Raw genomic sequence first — 20,239 nt, forward strand, 5'->3', positions numbered from 1 at the left:
GAGTCTGAGCTTGGCATGTTTGACACTGCTCCCGGGAGGCTTCAGCGAGGGAGTCCCCACTCCAAACCTCCCACCAGGCTTGAGCTGATTTTCCTCCAAGGCAGGACTAACCCTGAGAATACCAGAATCATAGGAAGAGGCAGCAAAGTTCGCGTGGGAAAGACAGAGTGTCGACCAGCAAAGCCTTATGGGAAATGTAGTCCAAGGCCAGAAAAGCGGCGCCGCTGTTGATAGAAGGTAATCAGATACCAGCTTGGGTCTGGCCGCGATGACTGTACTTGCAGCGTCGCGGAGACTTGTGGGAGAGCTCAATAGTCCTCGGAGTGCGCAGGCGCAGCGCACGGAGTGGACATTTTGGTCTTTGTCCGTGGGTCAGTCCGGCCCCTGGATCCACGTGGCGTGAAAGTAGGAGGTGGGATGTGGGCGTCCTGTGCCGGTCGGGTCCGGGAGGTTGAAGGGGAGGATTCCGGGTCTATTGGGGAGCGGCGCGGGGGAGAGGAATGGGTTTTTGAGCTTCTGGCCTACGTGTCGGTGGCGTGGGGTGGGGTGGGGTTGGGGGCCTCTGAGGAGGGTTTGAGCGTATGTAACCCTAAGTTTGACCGCAAGTTTGACCAGATGTTTGAGATTGTTGAGTGAGAAAGTGTGGGTGCAGGATTGTGTACGGATGCGGTTGAGAGGCAGCTATACGAGACCAGCATTGAGGTAATAACATTTGAGCCGCACTTTGTCGAAAGTGCTGATGATAACGGTGCCATCTTCCCGGATCCTGTGTTTTAGTTCAAGATTTGAAGATGGGGGGGAAGCCAAGTGGTAAATAATTTAAAATTTGCTTTTTATATAAAAACGCTTTTTTAATTGAGGTAGAATAAAAATCACCCTGATTTCTTTTTTTTAAACAACCAAGAATGTTTCAAAGGAACTTTTTGTTTGAGGGAGCTTGCTTCATACGGTCTCAAATCGCCCGATCTTTGGGGTACTTAAATAGGGATGCAGTTAAGCCCTAGATTAAATATCAGCGTTAACACTTTGAGAAGCAGCGTGATGTAGCGCAGAAAGCCCAGGATTAGAGAGTCAGGGTTTGTGGTCCTAGGTTAGGCACAGTTTTTTTCGTTCTTTGAAGAAAGCTTAGTTACAGCAATGTTTATCCATGAGTCGGGACTAGATTCTCGGTGTCCTAACTCCTGAATGAATCGAGGTGTCCTCAGTTCGTGTGCATTTTGTGAAGTAAGGAAGAAAATTAATTTTGTCTGCAAAGATGCTTTTTCTGAAGAATCCACCCACAGTCATCTTTCACATAATTTTAAATAGAGTTAAATAAAGTTATTGGGTACCACATTAATGTTTACGGTAGCCTTCAAATAGACAGCAGCAGTTAGAAGACATAATAGGAAAAAAAACCCACTATTTACAAGAGCAATAAAAAAAATATTGAGGAATAAACAAATATGCAAAACTATTAGAAAAGAATTTAAAAATACTACTAAGGGACACAGATGTGAACAAATAGATATACCATGTTTCTCAGGAAGATGTCAAAAAATGTGCAAACTTAAGTAAATTTATTAATTTAATGAGATCCTAGTAAAGGTAATCTACAATTTTTGTTTTCGTTTGGAACTAGGTAAGCTGATTCTACATTTCATGTGGAAAAATAAACTAACGTAGCAAGTAAAACTGAAAAAAAGCAGTTATGGTGTGGCAAGTGGGAGCCCAATGGTAACATATTTGAAAATATAAATCCTTGGAAATTAATATAGTGTTAATATTAGCATGAAGCTAGCCTAGGAAAGGCAATTCAGCACTATCTTTAATAACTATAAATGTATTTTCTTTTTGACCCATCTATTTCACATCTGGAAATTAATCCTACGAATGTACCGGCATTTGCATGAAATAATACAGGTATGAAGTTGCTCATTGCATTAGTGTTTGACATAGGAAAAGATTAGAAACAATTCTTGCCCATCATTAGGAGACTGTTTCAATTAAATGATGGTACATTTGTACAACAGAATAATATGCAGCTCTACAAAAAAATGAAGAGGAAGCTTTCTCTATACTGACACTTGAAGTAACTCCAAAAGTATATTAAGTGAAAAAAGCAAGATACAGAATGTATGGTATGCTTCATCTGGAATAAGAAAGGGGAGAAATAAGAATATGTATTTTTATTTGTTTCCATTAAAAAACTGAAAAGATACACAAGAAACTAATAAAAGTGGCTATCTCTGTTGGCTGTAGTGGTACAGGGATAGGGTAAAGGCAAATACCTTTGTATGTTTGTTTTCTAACTACATGAGTTTAGTATATATTCAAAAGTTAAAATGTTTTTTTGTTTTTGTTTTTAAAGGAGGAAATAGGCCATGGAGCCAGACTGCCTCTGTTAACTCCTTCCTCTGCCGCTTTGTATGTCGGTGACCTTAGGCAGGTACTCAAACCTTGTGCCTCAGTTTCTTATCTAGTAATATAGAGAAAATAATAGTTTTTAATTCACATGGTGGTTGTGCAGATTATGGAGTTCTACGTTCTAAAGAATAGTGCCTGGTATGTACTAAGTACGGGGTAAATGTTAAATAGCACTGTTATTTGCAAAATAATATTTCCTCAGAATAGTACAACCATTTGTATTGTTTCTGGTAGAAATTTCTGAAAGATTCAGATGTGTAGGTGCTTTTTTCTTCCATTTAAAAATTTTTTTTGGGGGGGGGACATTATTTTATATCTGAAATGAGGAAATTAGCATTCTGTGTTCAAGTTACATTTATCTTAGAAACTCATCACCACTACCTTCATGAAGTTTGTTCTTTTATATCTATGATGGTTACTTTCTCATGGTTCTAATTCAGAATCTCTAAAGATATTTTTTAAAAATCCCAATTGTGGCTTTTTTTGGGCCAGAATACATAACAAATGATCTTCAAATTGCATAATATCAGGAGAGACATACTATATGACTGGTCCACCATTAATGATTGTATTTTTCCCTTTATGACCAAAGTGTAATGTGTATGGTTTTAGTTTGGTACCATACAAATGTCCATTCCTCATCAGTCATGTAATGGATGGTTTAAACACCAATAAATAAATCTTGGCTGAATCGATAATTTCTTCAGGGGTTGCAAAGTTATTTTCTAGTTTTTTCATTGCTTTTACACTTATTTCATTGCTACCTCAGATTATGTCAATATTTTCCTGCCTTTTTTTACTTTAAGCATCATTTTAAAGTTGTGTTCTAATAACTACAACTAGTTTTCTTTGCTACACTCATATTATCACAGTTGTAGCTCAGGGATGCTCCTTCAAGCTGACTTCTGTCTCATTTTGACATGTCATCATTTAACTTTGAGAGCTTGCTTGCACTGTAGGCCCACCTTGTACTTTCCCTCCCAGATTTGCAAATGGTCGTGTCTCCAAGGAGCTCTGGTTCCTTTTATTGGAGAATGGTGTTATGTTATAGACCAAGATCCGGGTGCTGGATGTTTTCATTGCTGCAGGGGTAACATTGTTTCAAGGCCATTTCAGTGACAGAGCTAGAAAATCTATTTTTAAAAACCATGAGTTCATATTAGTATTTCTAATTCAATGTCAATGCTACAGTATTTTTGCCTGACAATTAGATCCTAGTTGTATTTTATAGTAAAAACTTGGAAACAAGTTAACATAGGTACTTAATTGCTTTGCCCTACCATACAAAGAAAATGGTTTCAAAATAACAATGCTGATATTAATAGTAACCATAAACACTATCAAGTGAAAATTTTCTTTGTAGCTATTTTTGTCCACAGAAAGCATCCCACTAAAGATGTGTAGTCAAATTTCTCTGTTCTAAAGTCATTTGAGATAAATCCTTTGAGGAGTTACGTTACCAAGTTAATGTACAGTTGGGTTTGTTTGTTTCAATTTGTTTTGGAGTAGAAGGACTGCTTTTTAAAAAAATAAATTTGAGTGTTTAGAAAAGTAAGTGATGCATTTCTGATTCAACAAAAAATACATTTCATAAAGCTCGTCTCATTCTGCTTCCCTCCTCTATCACATTCTTCTTTGTCTCAATTAAGTATATTTTCTTATTTGTTTCTTGCTTATCAACTGGATGTTTTGTTTGTTGGGCCACTAGTGTATATTTATTCCTATCCCCCACCCTCCTTAGGTAAATTGCTCACTTTCTTCACTAAATATGTCCTGGAGATCTCCTTTCTTAATCATTATCTTTCTTTTTCACTGCTGAATAAATAAGATGATACTGTGTGCATGTACCATAGTTGATTCAGTTGTTGAACGTTTTGTTGTTGGACATTTGGGTAGTTTCCGATCATTTGCTGTTACTAACTACAATAATGAATAATTTTTTATCTGTGTCGTTTTGTACTTACACAGGAATATCTCTAAAGTAGATTGCTATAAGTAGAGTTGCTTATATAGCTACGTACTTAATACTCCCACTAGCAAAGTACAAGAGATCTTTCTCCTAGAACCTTGTCATCAGAGTGTCGAATAGTTGATTTTTTGCCAAAGGCATAAGTGAAAATTAGTATCTGAGTGTAGGTTTAGTTTACATCCCTCGTTATGAGTGAGGTTGAGTATCTTCTATATGGCTAAGAGCCCATGTGTTTATCTGGGATCTGTTTGTTCATATCCTGATCCACATTTTTCTGTGGGGGTGCCTTTTTTTTCCTAGGACCTCATATTGCATTAGAAAGTTTAGCCATATGTGAAATGAGTTATGGGGTTCCCCCCCAAGTTTTGAATTTGTTTTGACATTGTTTATAGTGTTCTTTTCTGTTTTTTATGTTTTTTTTTAAACAATACAGAATCAAGTTTTATTTTTATGTAGTTAAATTTATTGGTGTTTTCATTTATGGTCATTAGAAAGTCCTTCTTATTCCAGATTTTACCTCAACTTTCAAATCTTTACAAGGCTATAATTTTTATAGGGTTTCATTATCATAATTATATTTGTAATCTGTTTAGAGTCTATTCTATATGGTATAGGGTGTATGTCCAGGTTTATCTTTTTCCCATTGGCTACCCAGTTATTCCAACACCATTTATTAAGAGATCTTAGCTTTACTATTTTAAGATTTCATTTTGATCGTATACTAAATTCTAATGTGTATTTGGTCTATTTCTGGACTTTATATTCTCCATCGTCCAGTCTGTATTTGTGTACCAATATTTATCTTTTTATTATTGAGGCGTTATAATTTGTTTTATTATCTGTTATAGCTAGTCTCTTACTGCTTGTCCTTTGCAGAGTTTCCTAGGTATTCTTGCTTGTTTGTTTTTCTATGTAAACCTTAGAATCAGCTTGTCTAGTTCTAGGGGGAAAAAAACCCGTATTTTTATTGACGTTGCATTAAACTTTAACTTAAGGGAAAGGGCATTAGATATTTGTGATGCTAAATACTCCTATCCATGTACATAATATGTACAGTATCCTTTTGGGTTCCCTGGAGTGTTTTAAAATTTTCTTCATATATGTTGTAGACACTTCTTACTAAGTTTATTTCTAGGTGCGATCTTTCATATTTCTGTTATGAATGGAGTCGTTGTATATATGAAGCTTGTTGATTTCTATAAATTAGTTTTATTTCCTGCTTAACTTATTGAACAATCATTTATAATTATAATTGAGTCAGTGGGCATCTTATCTTTATTTAGAATTTAATAGAAATGTCTCCAATGTTTTTGCATTAGATAAGATGCTGGCTTTTGTGGTCAGATAAAGATTATGATTACTTATGCTGGTTAGGTCTCTGGGGATGTGAGTAGAAACAAAAAGTTTAAGGCTGAGGCCACTGCCGTGCCTCAGATGCAACAGCCAGGAAAGATTATGTTAATCAAGGAAACCAAAATCCCTCCAAATTCTGATACTGCAATCTTAAAAAAAAAATCAAACAGAACAAAAGTAAGATGCCCAGTAAGGTGTCCATTCCTATTCTATTTTCTTTCCTTTCCCTCCTTTTTTTTACTCAGTTTTTCTGTTTATCTTTTGTGTTCTTTTTATAGCTTTGCTTGTTTCTTAAAGTTGGTGTCTTTTAAAAACTTATTTTGTTGATATATTTCCTTTTTATATTTGCTTTGTGGCAGTATTTTGCATGAGTTTATTTAACTATTGGAAAATTACGTTGTCCGTTTTCACTGTTTCTTACAGTATCATTGTAGGGATACAGACAAATTATTTTGTGTTACTCGTGCCTGTACAAGATAGATTTTCCTAGACAAGTACCAAGAAAAAGTGGGCATGGTAGTATTCTATGCTTCAAAGCTCACGTGCTCTTCTACTTTTTAAAGCAAGAGACTTGTACACCTTCTCTGGCTTGACCCTAACCTGGTTGAGACAGACTTCTATCACCATCTCTTTGTTTCCCATAATTCTTCATAGTATTTGCCTGTTAGGATGATATATTCAGTTTTATATATTGCTAAATACTGGGGATACCCTACTCCCAAGTAGAGCAGGTCCTGGAATAATTTTGTTTCCTTCCATGTCCTTTTGTTATTATGTTGATGAGATGCCACAGGAACTGAACTCTTGTTTATATCCATTAGCCTGTGGTAAAATTGGTTTCGTTATACATCGTTTCACTTACAGTCACAGAACCTGTTGATGACATTGAAGACTTTCTGCACTTTTTAAGCCTATTCTTTCTGCTTACTCCTGCAGTCCTTTTCTGTTTAATGTAGATTTTTCTTTTCTAAGTTTCCTCGTAGGGTGAGGCTTACTTCCGTAAGGAAATACTAGCTGCAGATTTTTGAACTTTGAAGTCCTCAGCATTTCCTGTATTTTCTAGGCTTCTTTGCAACGCCTATTTAGGCCTCCTATTTGGGCCTGCTTTTGGCAGAGGTACGTGGAATTTAGGAAGGTTTTCTTGTCCCTATTTTTTGTTCATCATTAGATTTGGTTACCACATTTCTCACTCAGGGTGAATCCCTTATTTTGAGAATGAGTATTTGCTAGTTACTTCTGAGATCTGCTTTGTCATAGAGCTCTCACCATTATCTAGTCTTCTTGCTACACCTACCACACTATTGTGGTTCCTGTACCACCTCTGTTATTTTGGATGGTTTGGGCCACGCTTACATATAATTTAGCATTAACGTATTCTCTCTAGTAGTTTCACTAAAGAGGCCGTGTATGAACTGGCTGGTTGGTATTATTCCTCCATTAGTCTTGATGTTTTGTGTGGTTTTCAAAAAGGAGAAGTATTTGAAAGATTCAAAACTAAGCAGCCACAATGCTCCTGTAAAATTTTTTTTGCCTCCTTGATTGTTGGTGTTTCTAAGAGACTGTCTGTCATTGACCATCTTCTTCACATACTGTGTATATTTTCTGTAAGCAGTCACAGTAACATTCCATCTATGTCTTTAGCAGCAGTGATATTCTGACAACTGATACATTTCTATTTCTATTCTAGGCCTATTCTGAGCTCCTCATTTACATATGAGATTGCCTAATGGATATATGTGCTTGTATGTTCCTCAGACACGTGATATTCAGTGTCCAGAGTGTCAAGCTTGATCTTCCTCTTGCAGATTATCTTCAGCAACTCACCCTCTCGTTTCTCTCTGTTCTGTATATACATTACTGTTCAAATCAGGCTCTAAGCTTCCCATCTCTGCCACATCCCAGTACAAATTGTTTTTCAACAAACATAGTATATAGATAGTGTTTATGTAAGTAGTAATTTAAGTTTTTTTTTTTTAATTTTGTTTTTTATGTATCATTTCAACATTATAGAAAAGTTAGAATAGTACAGGAAGTCCCAGACACCCTTTACCCAAATTCACCAATCATTTACATTTGGTTCTTTTTACAACCACAGTACAGTCAAACTCAGAAACTTGCTGATATTTAATCTAGTCCATATTCAGATTTTGTCAGTTGTCCTAAAAATGTCTTTAAAAATGTTTTTTTAATGAATGGATGAATATATTTTTACAGGACATTTCTAACAGTTTCACTCAGAGTATAATGCAAACAAAGTAAATATTAGGATTCCAGGAAAAGTCTTGAGTTTTTATTCCTGAATACTGTCAGAACAACTTCCTACAGAAATTGTATCCATTGTGCTTTGTTCTGATAGGCATATATTGTTATAGTCATAGATATGAGTATTGAATTCATCCAGGAATAAGGGCCACAGTTAAAACCCACTCAGGAACTTAGGCAGGAGTGTGGTGCTAGATAATCGCTAGCAACTACCGGTCTTACAATATGTTAGATAAGATCCAGTCTTATATTATAGTAAAATTAGACCAGGTCTTATATTAATTTTTGCTCCAAAAGACGCATTAGAGCTGATGGTCCGGCTAAGTCTTATTTTCGGGGAAACACGGTAGTTAGGTAAAGTGTGAATATGTTTCTATGTAAGTAAAATTGTGAAAGTAAGTTCCCTTTCTCTCCCCATTTCAGGATGTGTGGAGGTTTAAATGGTTTAATGAGCATGGCTTTGAAATTCAGGATTCAAATAGTCTTAGTCCTTTTGCTCATATAATTGTACTTTAATCTTTCAGGCAAAAGGTCATTACTTTGTTCTTTTTCACAGGGCCGCTTCCTTGTGCATCCCTGGAAACTGCACCTTCCTCATCCTTCAGAAGGCCCCAAGACCCCAAGGCTCAGCCTGAGTTCTAGGAGGGTACTTTGGCCCCAGGATTAACCTTCTAGTGGTGTGTCATTTCCCCAATAGCAGGTTATAAACTGACTAAACTTTATGTGGTCCTCTGTTGGAGCAAGAAGATAAACTGGATGGTGGAGAAAGAAGTGGAAAGGAAATTGGTCCAGGTGAGTGAATGACAACCAGACAATTCACAGTTGTTCGGTCAGTATTGACAACTCTGAAATGCTTTTAAGGATGTTTTCCTATAGGTTCTAATCTTGAAGTATCACTTGGTATGAATTCTTAGATACTTGAATGATATTTCCAGTCATCATTTTTTTCTGTTGCAGTACTTCTTAGATTCTAGAGGTCCAGGTGCCCCTTTTATTTCTAATCTGGGTGTCCACACTCATACTTATTTGTACTGCCTTTGTGTGGTTATTCTCTCTTTCATTGGTACTCTCAGTCTCATATCGCCCAGTGTGTACAGACTCCTTTCCTCATGCATCGTCTTTTATAAGTTTTTAAGTTTTTACATACTGTCTGACATTTAGGTTTCTTTTTATTGCTTACCACTTTCTCACTCTTCAGTGGTTAAATGCCTCAGAATTATGTTTTACATCTGTGATCTTACTTCCTGTTGTCTTCTTATCCACCTTCCCCATTATACACCAACAAACTCTGCCTCCCTCCCTTCCGTCCCATATACCTTTTAGTTGTTGCCTTAGAGATCAGATCTGCTTTTTTAAGGTGTGTGTGTGTCCCAATGTGTGGTCTGTATGTTTTTTATATAATACTTGAACTTGTAAAAATTTTGAACATGAAAGTGAAAAACGAAAAAGGCCCTTCTTAACCTCTCTGAGCCTCAATCCTACACTTTTTCAAAGAGACAGTCACTCTTAAGAGTTTCACATGTATCCTTCTTGAAATAGTCTGAATAAGCCAACGTGTATAGAGTCTGCTGCAAATATGAATATATGTATAAGTCCTTTGTTTTCCTTTTTATATAAATGGTGGTATGTATTCTATTGTGTGTTTTTTCTTGGAGAGATTCTCTATTAACATAGTTTGTTTAACTTCTGTCTCCTATCAATGGCCATTTAGGTTGTTTCCAGGCTTATGCTATTGAAGGCACGAGTGCATATACTTGTTTATATTGCTTTGCAGAGCTATGCAGATAGTACAACTACATAATTACTCTGAGTGGAAATGCTGGGTAAAAGTTAACGTTTATAGACTTGCTAGAAATAGGCACATTGTTCTCAAAAGAAGTAAACCAATTTACTTTTCTACCAAAATGGTATATTCATTATTCAACAAGTATTTTTTGAATGATATGTATGAGGAGGCACTATTTCAGGTACTAGGGAAATGTTAGTGATCAATCAAAGCAGTCAAAAATTCCTCTCTCCTGAGGCTTATCTTCCAATTGGGGAAGACAGACTATGAGTAAACAAGTAAAAAATATATTCTATCAGATGGTAATGAGTGCTAAGAAAAATAAAGCAAGGAAAACTGGCATTTGGTGGGCCAGTTGGTTGGGAAAGCACTCATTAAGAGGATGACATTAGAAAAAATGATCTAAAGAGTATGCGAGCGCAGTGTGCAGAATTTGGTGGAAGAACATTCAGCCAGAAGGAACAAAAGTGGTAAAAGCTCTGAGGCTGAGCCTGCTGTTGAAGAAAGTGATCAGGGCAGTGAGCTGAGCAGAGTGAGCAAAAGGGAGTAAGAATAGATTTGATGAGATAATAGGCCAAATCATAGGCTTTGGCCTTTGTTCTGAGTGATTTGGGAGACCATGAAAGGGTTTTGAGCAGAAGAGTCATAACATCAGAATTACATTTTAGCTGCTGTATAGAAAAGAAGGTATGGGGGTAGGGCAAGTCCAGGAGATTAATCACAGACGAATACAGTAATCTAGATAAGAGAATGGTAGTCATTAAGCTAGTGACAAGTAGTCTTAAACTATGTTAAAGGCATAGCTGACAGGATTGGCCGATAGATTGTTAGGAGAGAAAGAGGTGTCATTGATGACTCCAAGGTTTTAACTAAAAGAGAATAAGTTACCATTTACTGAGATAGGAAGACTTCAGGAATTTTGGAGATACATCAAGAGTTTTCTTTTAAACTTATTAATTGTGACATGTCGACTGATCATCTAAGTGCATATTCAGGTAGGCAGCTGGATATACAAGTCAGGAATTTAGGGAAATAAAAGTTGTGACCCTTTTCTGTTCTGCTATACTAACAAGCTTCTTTATAAAATGATGGTGTCTGCATTTCCCTGGCCAGTCCTACTTTTCCGACCTTTCAGGGATGCTGGTGGGCCCAGCATGTCTCCTGTATTCAGCCGACATTCCTGGATTCTGTTACTACAAACAAGGAGGTGGTGATTTGGCCCTTGAGGCTGTGTTGTATGTTTTAGGAGAGCATTGTGCATTAGAGCTCTTCCTAAAAATAGCAATGGCAGCTGCCCACTCACATCCTTTTTTATAAAACATTAGAATTATAACTAGTTCCTACTGTTACCAACAATGCAGTTTTTTTACTTTTCCTTTTTTTCTGTTTCTCTTTTTCCTTCATACACATGAAAAATGGGCAGAGATGTCTTTTAGTTTACCATTTTAAAAGAAAGTATCTATGTAACATTTGAGTTACCCCTCTAGGAATTCTCTCCCATTTCTGTTTGATTGGTGTTTTGATGACCTGAGATGTTGCTTTATCTTTCTAAGTATTTCCTCATCTTTTGCTTTTATTTATTTTTTCTTCTGTCTATCCTCTTGCTGGAGATGGCTCCTAGAACACTGCATTCTACGTTTTCTCCTTGCTTTTATAAATGAATTCCCAGAAAAGACTCATTCATTCTGAAATTAGAAGTAACTCTCCTTAATTTAAAAAAAAAAAGCGTGGCCGGTTCGCTCAGTTGGTTAGTGTATGGTGCTGATAACATCAAGGTTGCCTGTTCGATCCCCGCATGGGCCACTGTGAGCTGCGCCCTTCTTAAAAAAAAAATGAAATTAGAAGAAGCTCTTTTTATAATACCAATTTTTATTTTGGCACCTCCAGCCTTTTTGTCTTGCCCGCCATAATTTTACCTGTTTACAGGATAATCAACTGCCTGACTGACCTCATTCTTTCTGTGTCAGACAGTGAAGTCATTAATACCCTACTCAAATTAGAGATTTCAGCCCATTATTTTCAGGTCCAGAGATCACTTCAAAACAGTTTCATATGATATCTGGATTATTTCTTTTCTTGTGGTCCTTGTGATATGGTCAGTCAAGCCTTTAAAAAAGATAATCTTCAATCTAATCAAGAAACAACATATAATTGTATGACTATAAACTGAACATAATTCTTTGAATCTTGGCCTTCGATTATGAAATGTTCTATCTATTCAGGTCCTACTTATTTGAACCTGTTACTTTCTCTTTTAGTGATCTCCTCTGATTGTCCATGCTACATAACATTTTCCACAGAAATTCAAAAGTCCTCAGTAAATCCTCTTTCGTGTCTGGAGTCTATATTATGAACCTGTTGAAGGGAAGGTCCATGTTTTATTTTTACCGTCTATAGTTTGATTACATATGAGGTACTTATTAAATAATGTATTAATTATTATTATGGAAGGATTTATTTGTCAGTTTTTCAATTATTTAACGTTTTCAAACATTAAAAACATTGAAAGAAGAGTACAGTGATCTTTTATATGCCCACCACATAGATTCAATAGTTAATATTTTACCACATTTGGTTTTTTCATATGTGTGTATCCCTGTGCATGCGTATTAAGTGTGCTAAAACACTGTGACACTTCACTCTTAAAAAATTAAGTATTCATTTTCTAAAAATAATGGCTCTCTTCTACAGAACCAAAATAACATTATCATATCTTAAACAATTAGCCATAATGCCCCAATATTGTGTAATATTCAGTCCATGTTTCCCCAGTTATTTCCCAAATACCTTCTATAGCATTTTTTTAAATGCCAGAATCCAGGCTTAAACTTTGGATATGGTTGTCTTTTTTGTCTTTATACTCTAAACTGTCCTCCCCCTGCCTTGGTATTGCCCCCAATATTTAAAAAATACTTACTGTCGGCCATTCAAAGAAAAGAGTAGAGCCATTAATGTAATCCAGCATCTCAGGCTATATAGTAAGATGTTAAGATATAGTTACATACAAATTTGGGTTTAAAAATAATTCATATGAAACACTTATTTGAGGAAAAGTGAATCTGATTGTGATTAGAAGTTTAGAGAAAGATGTTTCTAAGTAGGAAACGAGATTGGAGAAGTCTTTTTAGGAGCGTGTTACCAGAGCTGCTTCCAGGAGGTTTTATGGAATCCATAGTTAAGTACAAGGTGACAGGCTAAGCCATCAGCGAACATGAAGAACACAATGTGTGTAATTGTGGCTCACTGCACACCTAATACACTTGGCAGGCTCTTCCTCAGGGCCTGTCAACTTGTTTAATTTCTGTTTAGAATGCTCTTTTCTCCAGATAGCTGTAAAGAATACTCTCTTCCTTCATGTCTTGAATCTTGCCTTCTCAGAGGCCGCTCTATCTAAAATTGAAACTTTTTACACTTAATTTTTTCCATAGCAGTTACAACTTTTTCACAAACCATGTCCTTTATTTATTTGTTTATTATTTGTCCACTAAAATGTAAACTTGATGAGGGCATGGAATTTTGTCAGTTTTGTTCAATACTGTTTATCCCTAGAGCTTAGAACTACCAGGCAAATGTTAAGGAGAGAAAAAGGTATTGATTGAATGAATAATAAGTGTTTTAAGCAGCAGTTCTCAAACTTTCTGGTCTCTTTACATTCTTTTTCTTTTTTAATAACAGCTTTGTTGCGATATAATTCACATAACATAAAATCCATCCCTTTAGGGTATGCATTTCAGTGATTTTTAGTATATTCACAAAGTTGTACAGGTCACCACTATGTAATTTCAGAACCTTTTTGTCACTGCTAAAGGAAACTGGGTACCCATTGACAGTAATCTGTATATTCTTAAGACTTGAGAACCCCCAAAGAACTTTGGTTTATAACGGATTTTAGGGATAATTTACCTTATTTAAAAGTAAAACTGAGAAACTTTTAAAAGCATTTATTTGTTTAAAATAAAACAAATACTAATCCCATTACATGTAAACTTAAATTGCATTTCTTAGTAAAAATAACACTTTTCCAAAATAAAAAAAGTTAGAAGGGTTGCATTATTTTGCACATTTGTAAATATCTTTACTGTTTGGCTTAATAGAAGACAGCTGGATTCTCGTTTCTGCTCTTGCAACCTGTAGTTTGGTTGAAGTATACTTTAAAACTGTAGCTTCATACAGGTGTAGTAGAAAAAAGAAGTGTTTTACTAGTCTTTCAGGTAATTGTGGATATTTGGCACTCCACCAACTCACGACAAGTGGTAATTTTTTCAAAATTAGCCTCAAAGTGGTATTTGAAACTATATCAGATTTTTTATTCTCTTACATAAAATCCATGTCTTAAACTTTTGGTCTGTTTAAACTTTGAATGGATCTCTTACCCATGTATGATTTTGTAACACCATGCATTGATCAACTGAGTTATGCAGATTTTTCAAATGTTGACATATCCCATTATATAATATCAGAATGTCATCTTTTGTTAACTCCACCGCCAGTCTCATTAGAAAAGTCTTTTAAGAATTAGGAAGCTATCAATCTCGTGGAGGGTACTGAATTTTAATTTTTATTTAATTAAAATTAAAATTTAAATTTAAATTTTTGCTTGAAAACTCAAATTTTATCATTGGTAACATGCACTGTCGGTTTTTTCCTTTAAAAGATAGTCTTTCTCATGTCTGAAAGAAGTACCTACCAAACAATACCCAAGTATGAATAATCATAATTTGTAAGGCAGTCATTTATTAATATATTTAAAGTGAATTATTGGTTTCCATGAAAAAAGTGGCTAGTTTAGCTCACAGGGATTTGCCTAGGTGCTTTTCCTTGAGACCAAGTATCATTCTTTGGTGTACAACAGAAGTTTACATGTATGTATATACAATTATTTCATTTTATATATATATAAAATTTGCTTTTCATGGAATTGATATTTGACATACATTTTTTGTTTGGTTTTCTGTATTTAGCACAGATGCTCTCGAACTTGCTTCCGAATGGTTAAAAGCCCTCTCAGTATTAGTTTCCACAAGTTTCCACATGGTCAAATGCATTGGGAAATCTCTTTCCATTTTTCCCCTTGGAGATACTATTCCTAGAATTTTTTGTCCTCCTACTTCAATCTGGACTGGTGGTGGTATCCTGACTTGATTGATAGCTCTTATTTTGTAGCTTTCTATCACCATTATCATAGAAATTTTCTTTTTTTTCTCCTATGCGTCTCCTCTTTTATGGATACTGTATCTGTTGCCTTCTCGGACTACTAATTTTGGTGGAGCACTTCTTCTAGTGGCATTCCGAGAGGAAAGGTGCATTTTGGGGGTATTTACATATCTGAAAAATGGCTTTATTTGACTGTCCCATTGGATTGATAGGCTAAGCTTAAAATTTTTCCTTCAGAATTTTGTCTTCTAGCTTCCTTTCTGTTGAGAAATTTGATGTCATTCTGATTCTTGTTTTCTTTGAATGACATATACTGTTTTTTCAAAAGCATTTGTGATCTCTATTTTCTCTTTCGAAATGTCACAGTGATTATCTAGGTGTGCATGTTTTATTCATTGTGCAAGGTGCCAAGTGGGCCCTTTAAAAAAATCTAGAGATTCATGATAGAGAGGAGAGGAAGTTTTTGTTTTTCTTTGAATATTTCCTCTAATCAGGTTTCTCCTTTCACTTTTCTGGAACTTTTTTTTTTACTCACCTATTACATGTATTACTTTGGTTTGTGCTTTGAATTTCTCTCTTTAACGCTTCTGCCTGGAAATGATACTTGTGCTTATATTTCGTTGGTCAAACACGGTACCTGGCCATGCCTGAGTTTCCTGGGGTGGAACAATATAATCCTTCTGCAGTACGGAGACCCTATCATTGGTTAATGGTAATACAGTCTACTTCATCTCCTCCCTCACCCCAGTCTTAATTTCTAAGGGAACTTTTTCTGTTTCTTATTGTTTCACTGATAAAGTATTTTCTCATAACTGTGATTGGTTTTAGTTTCTGTTGTTTGCTTTGCCTTACCTATATTCCCTTAGAGTTTCTTTTTTTCCCTTGGTGTTGATCTTTCACTATAGTGGGCTTCTTCAAATGTGTGTGGAATATTGGCTACACAGTCATATTTAAGAATGATTCACTAAAAGGTAAGCTCTTTTGTGTCTGGGTGGGTCTAATCATATGGTAGACTTCAGTGGATGAAAAGTAAAATGCCTCGTGGACCCAGGGTCTCCTCCCTGAGGAAGGATTATACTGCCTTACTCTCACAAACTTAGGTGTGGCCTGGTCCTTTGTTTTGGCAAAAGAAATGAGTATAAGCAGTAAGTATCTTGGAGGGGCATCCTACAGGTTTTTCATGGGCCTTTCAGTTTGTCCAGAGAAGGATCCTTTACATGTCTTTCTCACGGGTATAGGTATATACCTGGTTGCCAGCATTTTTTTTGCCTCAGCTACAGAATGGTGCTGAAGGTCTCCCCATATTATATATAGATTTAGTCACATTGATTTCAGTATAACACCTCTCCCCTGGCATCTCATTTGTTGGGTGTCTGCTGAGTCTAGGGCTTCTGTGATCAAAATTTCTACAAAGAACAACTTCCATTTTATATAAAGGACTGATCCTTTGTCCTCCAGACTGGGAGAGTAGAGGTCCAACTCCATCTTATACAATCTTTTTTTCAGGTATTATCCTTTATTCCTTGTTTTGAGGTACTTGATTTTCCTCCATTTTCGGAGTCTTTTTGATATTTTGTGGTACAAATTGGCTTGCTTGACTTGGCATCCTCTTCTGTAGTACCTTTATGTTATTTGAACTTCCTCAGCTCTTCTGTAAGTTGAAAATCTTCCATGTGCTTTATGTTATCAAAAAATTTGTTAGTATCTATGTATTAATGTTTCATTTCATACCCCTTTTGTGAGTTTGGGCCATTTTCCCTTTTGTCATTTAATAGAGTTTTGGGAGGAAGCAGTTGTTGGTTATTGCTTTCCCTTTCTTAGGCATCACAGGTAGACTTTCTCAATTTTATTTGGTCATCTTTTTATCCTATTTATTAATTGCTCATTGTTTGTTACACTGAATTGCTGAATTATGAAACGAGAAAGGTTATTTTTCAAGAGTAATGTAAGCTTTGTGTATCCGTGAATGTTAATTTTCTACTCAGATACCCTGCACAGGGTTTCCTTCTCAAAATTTAGTTGGCAACATAGGTCATAAGGCTTCTTTTATATTGGAAAATGAACCAGCAGAGTTAATCCCAAAAGGCACAATCTGAAATTTTGTTAATAATGGGAAATTCATAAATAGTGGCGATAACGAAGCTAACATTTCTTGAGTGCTTATCATGTTCCAGCCACAGTTCTAAGCACTTCATACATTAACTCCTTTAAATGATGATTCTTTGTACTCCATTTTAGAAGAAGCCTGAGAAGATGATGATCAAATAGAGAGGCAACAAGACTTGGGAGGCAAGTTGCATCCATCTCCAGTAAAGTACAGACTGAGGAAAAAAGCAGTGAATATAAGAAAATTGGAAAGATACTTCCTGTGATCTCAGACCTTAGATCTTTTAAGGCAGCACCTTTTCCAACTTACCTAGAAAGAGTGTCAAACACAATTTAGACTTAATTAACTGTGAGGGACGTGGCATGGGAAAGAATCAATTTTATTAGTTTGGAAATCCTGCCACAGCTTACTCCTTGTGGTAGTAACCATCTTTAAGAGTAAATCAGTGTAGAAATGCCTTCAGTTAAGAAAATTTGAACTGCACATGATACCAGAGCATTCATGCTGGATTAGAAACCCTATGAATTCACTGTGAGAAAATTTGCACTCACGTGTCACACCTCATTAAATGTAGAAATCAGGCTGGAGAGAAACCTTGTTCTAAGGAATATTGAAAAGCCTTCAGCTAGATGACAGATCTTATTGAGTAGAAGAAAATCCATACTGGAGAGAAGCCAATGAATGTAACAAACCTTCATTGAATATTAGAAAATTTATACTCTGAGAGAAAGCTTTGAACTGAGTATGATAAAAGTTTTCTCTTGAACCTTATTCCTCACTTTACATTTGAAAGGTACACAGAGAAGCCCTACAGATGTAAGAAATGTGGAAATACCTACAGCCAAAAGTAAATCCTTATTCATCAGAAAATTCATACTGGAGAGAAACCTTGTGAATGTGGGAAAGCTTCTTTTCAGATGTCACACCTCAGTCAGCAGAGAATTTGTAGTGGGGAAAACCCCTTTGCTTGTAAGGTATGTGGGAAAGTCTTCAGCCACAAATCAAACCTCACTGAGCATGAGCATTTTCACAATAGAGAGAAGCCTTTTGAGTGTAATGAATGTGGAAAAGCCTTCAGCCAAAAACAATATGTCATTAAACATCAGAACACCCATACCGGAGAGAAGCTTTTTGAATGTAATGAATGTGGAAAATCCTTCAGCCAGAAGGAAAACCTCCTTACCCATCAGAAAATTCACACTGGAGAGAAACCTTTTGAGTGTAAGGATTGTGGGAAAGCTTTCATTCAGAAGTCAAACCTCATCAGACATCAGAGAACTCACACCGGAGAGAAGCCCTTTGTATGTAAGGAGTGTGGCAAAACCTTCAGTGGCAAATCAAACCTTACTGAGCATGAGAAAATTCATATTGGAGAAAAACCCTTTAAATGTAATGAATGTGGAACAGCTTTTGGCCAGAAGAAGTACCTCATAAAACATCAAAACATTCACACTGGAGAGAAACCTTATGAATGTAATGAATGTGGAAAAGCCTTCTCTCAACGAACATCACTTATTGTACATGTGAGAATTCATTCAGGTGATAAGCCTTATGAATGCAATGTATGTGGAAAAGCCTTCTCTCAAAGCTCGTCTCTTACTGTGCATGCGAGAAGCCATACAGGTGAGAAGCCCTATGGATGTAATGAATGTGGCAAAGCTTTCTCTCAGTTCTCAACCCTTGCTCTGCATTTAAGAATACACACAGGTAAGAAGCCTTATCAATGTAGTGAATGTGGGAAAGCTTTCAGCCAGAAGTCACACCACATTAGACACCAGAAGATTCATACTCATTAAAAATCCTGTGAATATCTTGAAAATTGGATAGCGCATCAGAAATAATCATTTTGAAGGAAAGTGTCACAAATGAGGGAAACAAAAATTAAAAACTTATGGGCCACCAGAGAATTCATACTGAAGAGAAAGACATTTGTATTATAAAAATTCCTGTGCCCAACAAAAAAAACCTACAGCAAAAGTAATGCTGAAACTTTAGACACATTTCCACTAAAATTGGGAATGGAAAACATGCTTTTTATCATTGCAGTCTGCATAAATCTGGAGATCTTCACCAATATAATAAGAAAAATAAGTTGTGATAAGAAAATAAGGAAAAGACTTTCATGGTATTGATTTAACAGAACAGAAGAGATTCTGGAATCACCTATGCATTTATTAGAGTTTAGATAGAATAGGATAGAAATGGCATCAGGAGGTGAGAAGATAATGGGACTATTTAAAAAATGATTTGGAGGTAATTTGTTCTCCAAGGAAAAAAATAGACCATGAACTGTACACAAAGGTAAGATCCATAGGGATTAAAAACAGGAATATGAAAAAGATGTATACTAAAATGGTTATGACTTTGGGAATAGGAAAACCTTCCTTGTAACAAAAATACCTAGCAATTCTATTCTGAGTTTTTATGCTCAGGAAATACGTACTAGGCTATTTACTGTGGCATGATTTGTAGTAGCCATAAATTGGAAACAACTTAAATGCCCGTCAAGAATTAAAATGGAAAATACTTATGATGGGATACTGTATATGTGTAAAATGTAACAAATGAGATCTGTATTACAGAGAGAGATCTCATAAAGGTTGAGGGAGAAAATGAAGTTGCAAAATGACACATCTAAGGCCATGACATTTTTGTAAATTTGAGTTAAAACTTCCCTCACAGAATGCAGTACTATATATTAGTAACGAATACATATGTATGTATGTTTTTAAAAAATGTTTTCGAAATGGATTGGAAGGATACAGACCAAACTCTTGATAGTGGTTGCCTGTGAAGAGTGGAGAAGGGAAGGGGATGAGTGGGAGGGGTGGAGTGGGGATTGGTTAAAGGGGACTTTCATTTTATATGTAAGCATCCATTTCTTTTAAAAACAAAAGAGACTGCAAGTAAATATATATATCAAAATACTGGGTAATTCTGGATTGTGGTATATGGATATCTTGTCATATTTTTTGTACTTTTCTGTATTTTTAAATTTTCTCAAGAATGGGGGTGAGGATGGGAACACTGTACCTATACAAATCATGTTCAGATGGATTCATTCCCAATCAAGTACTAAACTTTTTATAGAAAATATTTCTAAAATTTTAATCATTGATGAGTGGATGAACTTGTTCTCTATGTAGTATGAAATGATCTATTTTATTAAAATTAAAAATGATAGCATAATCCAAATCTGTTT

General features: G+C 35.8%; 1 protein-coding gene across 5 annotated transcripts; it reads left to right on the forward strand.

Moving 5' to 3' along the window:
* ZNF146 (zinc finger protein 146) lies at positions 1–20,232 on the forward strand. 5 transcript variants are annotated; one of them, XM_033128529.1, is made up of 4 exons: positions 1–237; positions 2,351–2,428; positions 8,547–8,782; positions 17,169–20,232. In XM_033128529.1, the coding sequence occupies exon 4, from the start codon at positions 17,955–17,957 to the stop codon at positions 18,831–18,833; it is 879 nt and encodes a 292-aa protein (XP_032984420.1). In that variant the 5' UTR covers positions 1–237; positions 2,351–2,428; positions 8,547–8,782; positions 17,169–17,954; the 3' UTR covers positions 18,834–20,232. The 5 variants fall into 5 exon arrangements, with proteins under 5 accessions (XP_032984420.1, XP_032984423.1, XP_032984419.1 ...); XM_033128528.1 differs by lacking the exon at positions 1–237 and adding an exon at positions 309–412; XM_033128531.1 differs by lacking the exon at positions 1–237 and adding an exon at positions 309–412 and having other exon boundaries at positions 17,831–20,232.
* The last annotated feature ends 7 nt before the right edge of the window (positions 20,233–20,239 follow it).

Source organism: Rhinolophus ferrumequinum, chromosome 15, assembly GCF_004115265.2.
Source record: "Rhinolophus ferrumequinum isolate MPI-CBG mRhiFer1 chromosome 15, mRhiFer1_v1.p, whole genome shotgun sequence".
Taxonomy (NCBI): domain Eukaryota; kingdom Metazoa; phylum Chordata; class Mammalia; order Chiroptera; family Rhinolophidae; genus Rhinolophus; species Rhinolophus ferrumequinum.

Bases quoted from the DNA above. Each gene is read 5' to 3' on its own strand.
- ZNF146 (XM_033128529.1), top strand. From the start codon at position 17,955: ATGTCACACCTCAGTCAGCAGAGAATTTGTAGTGGGGAAAACCCCTTT.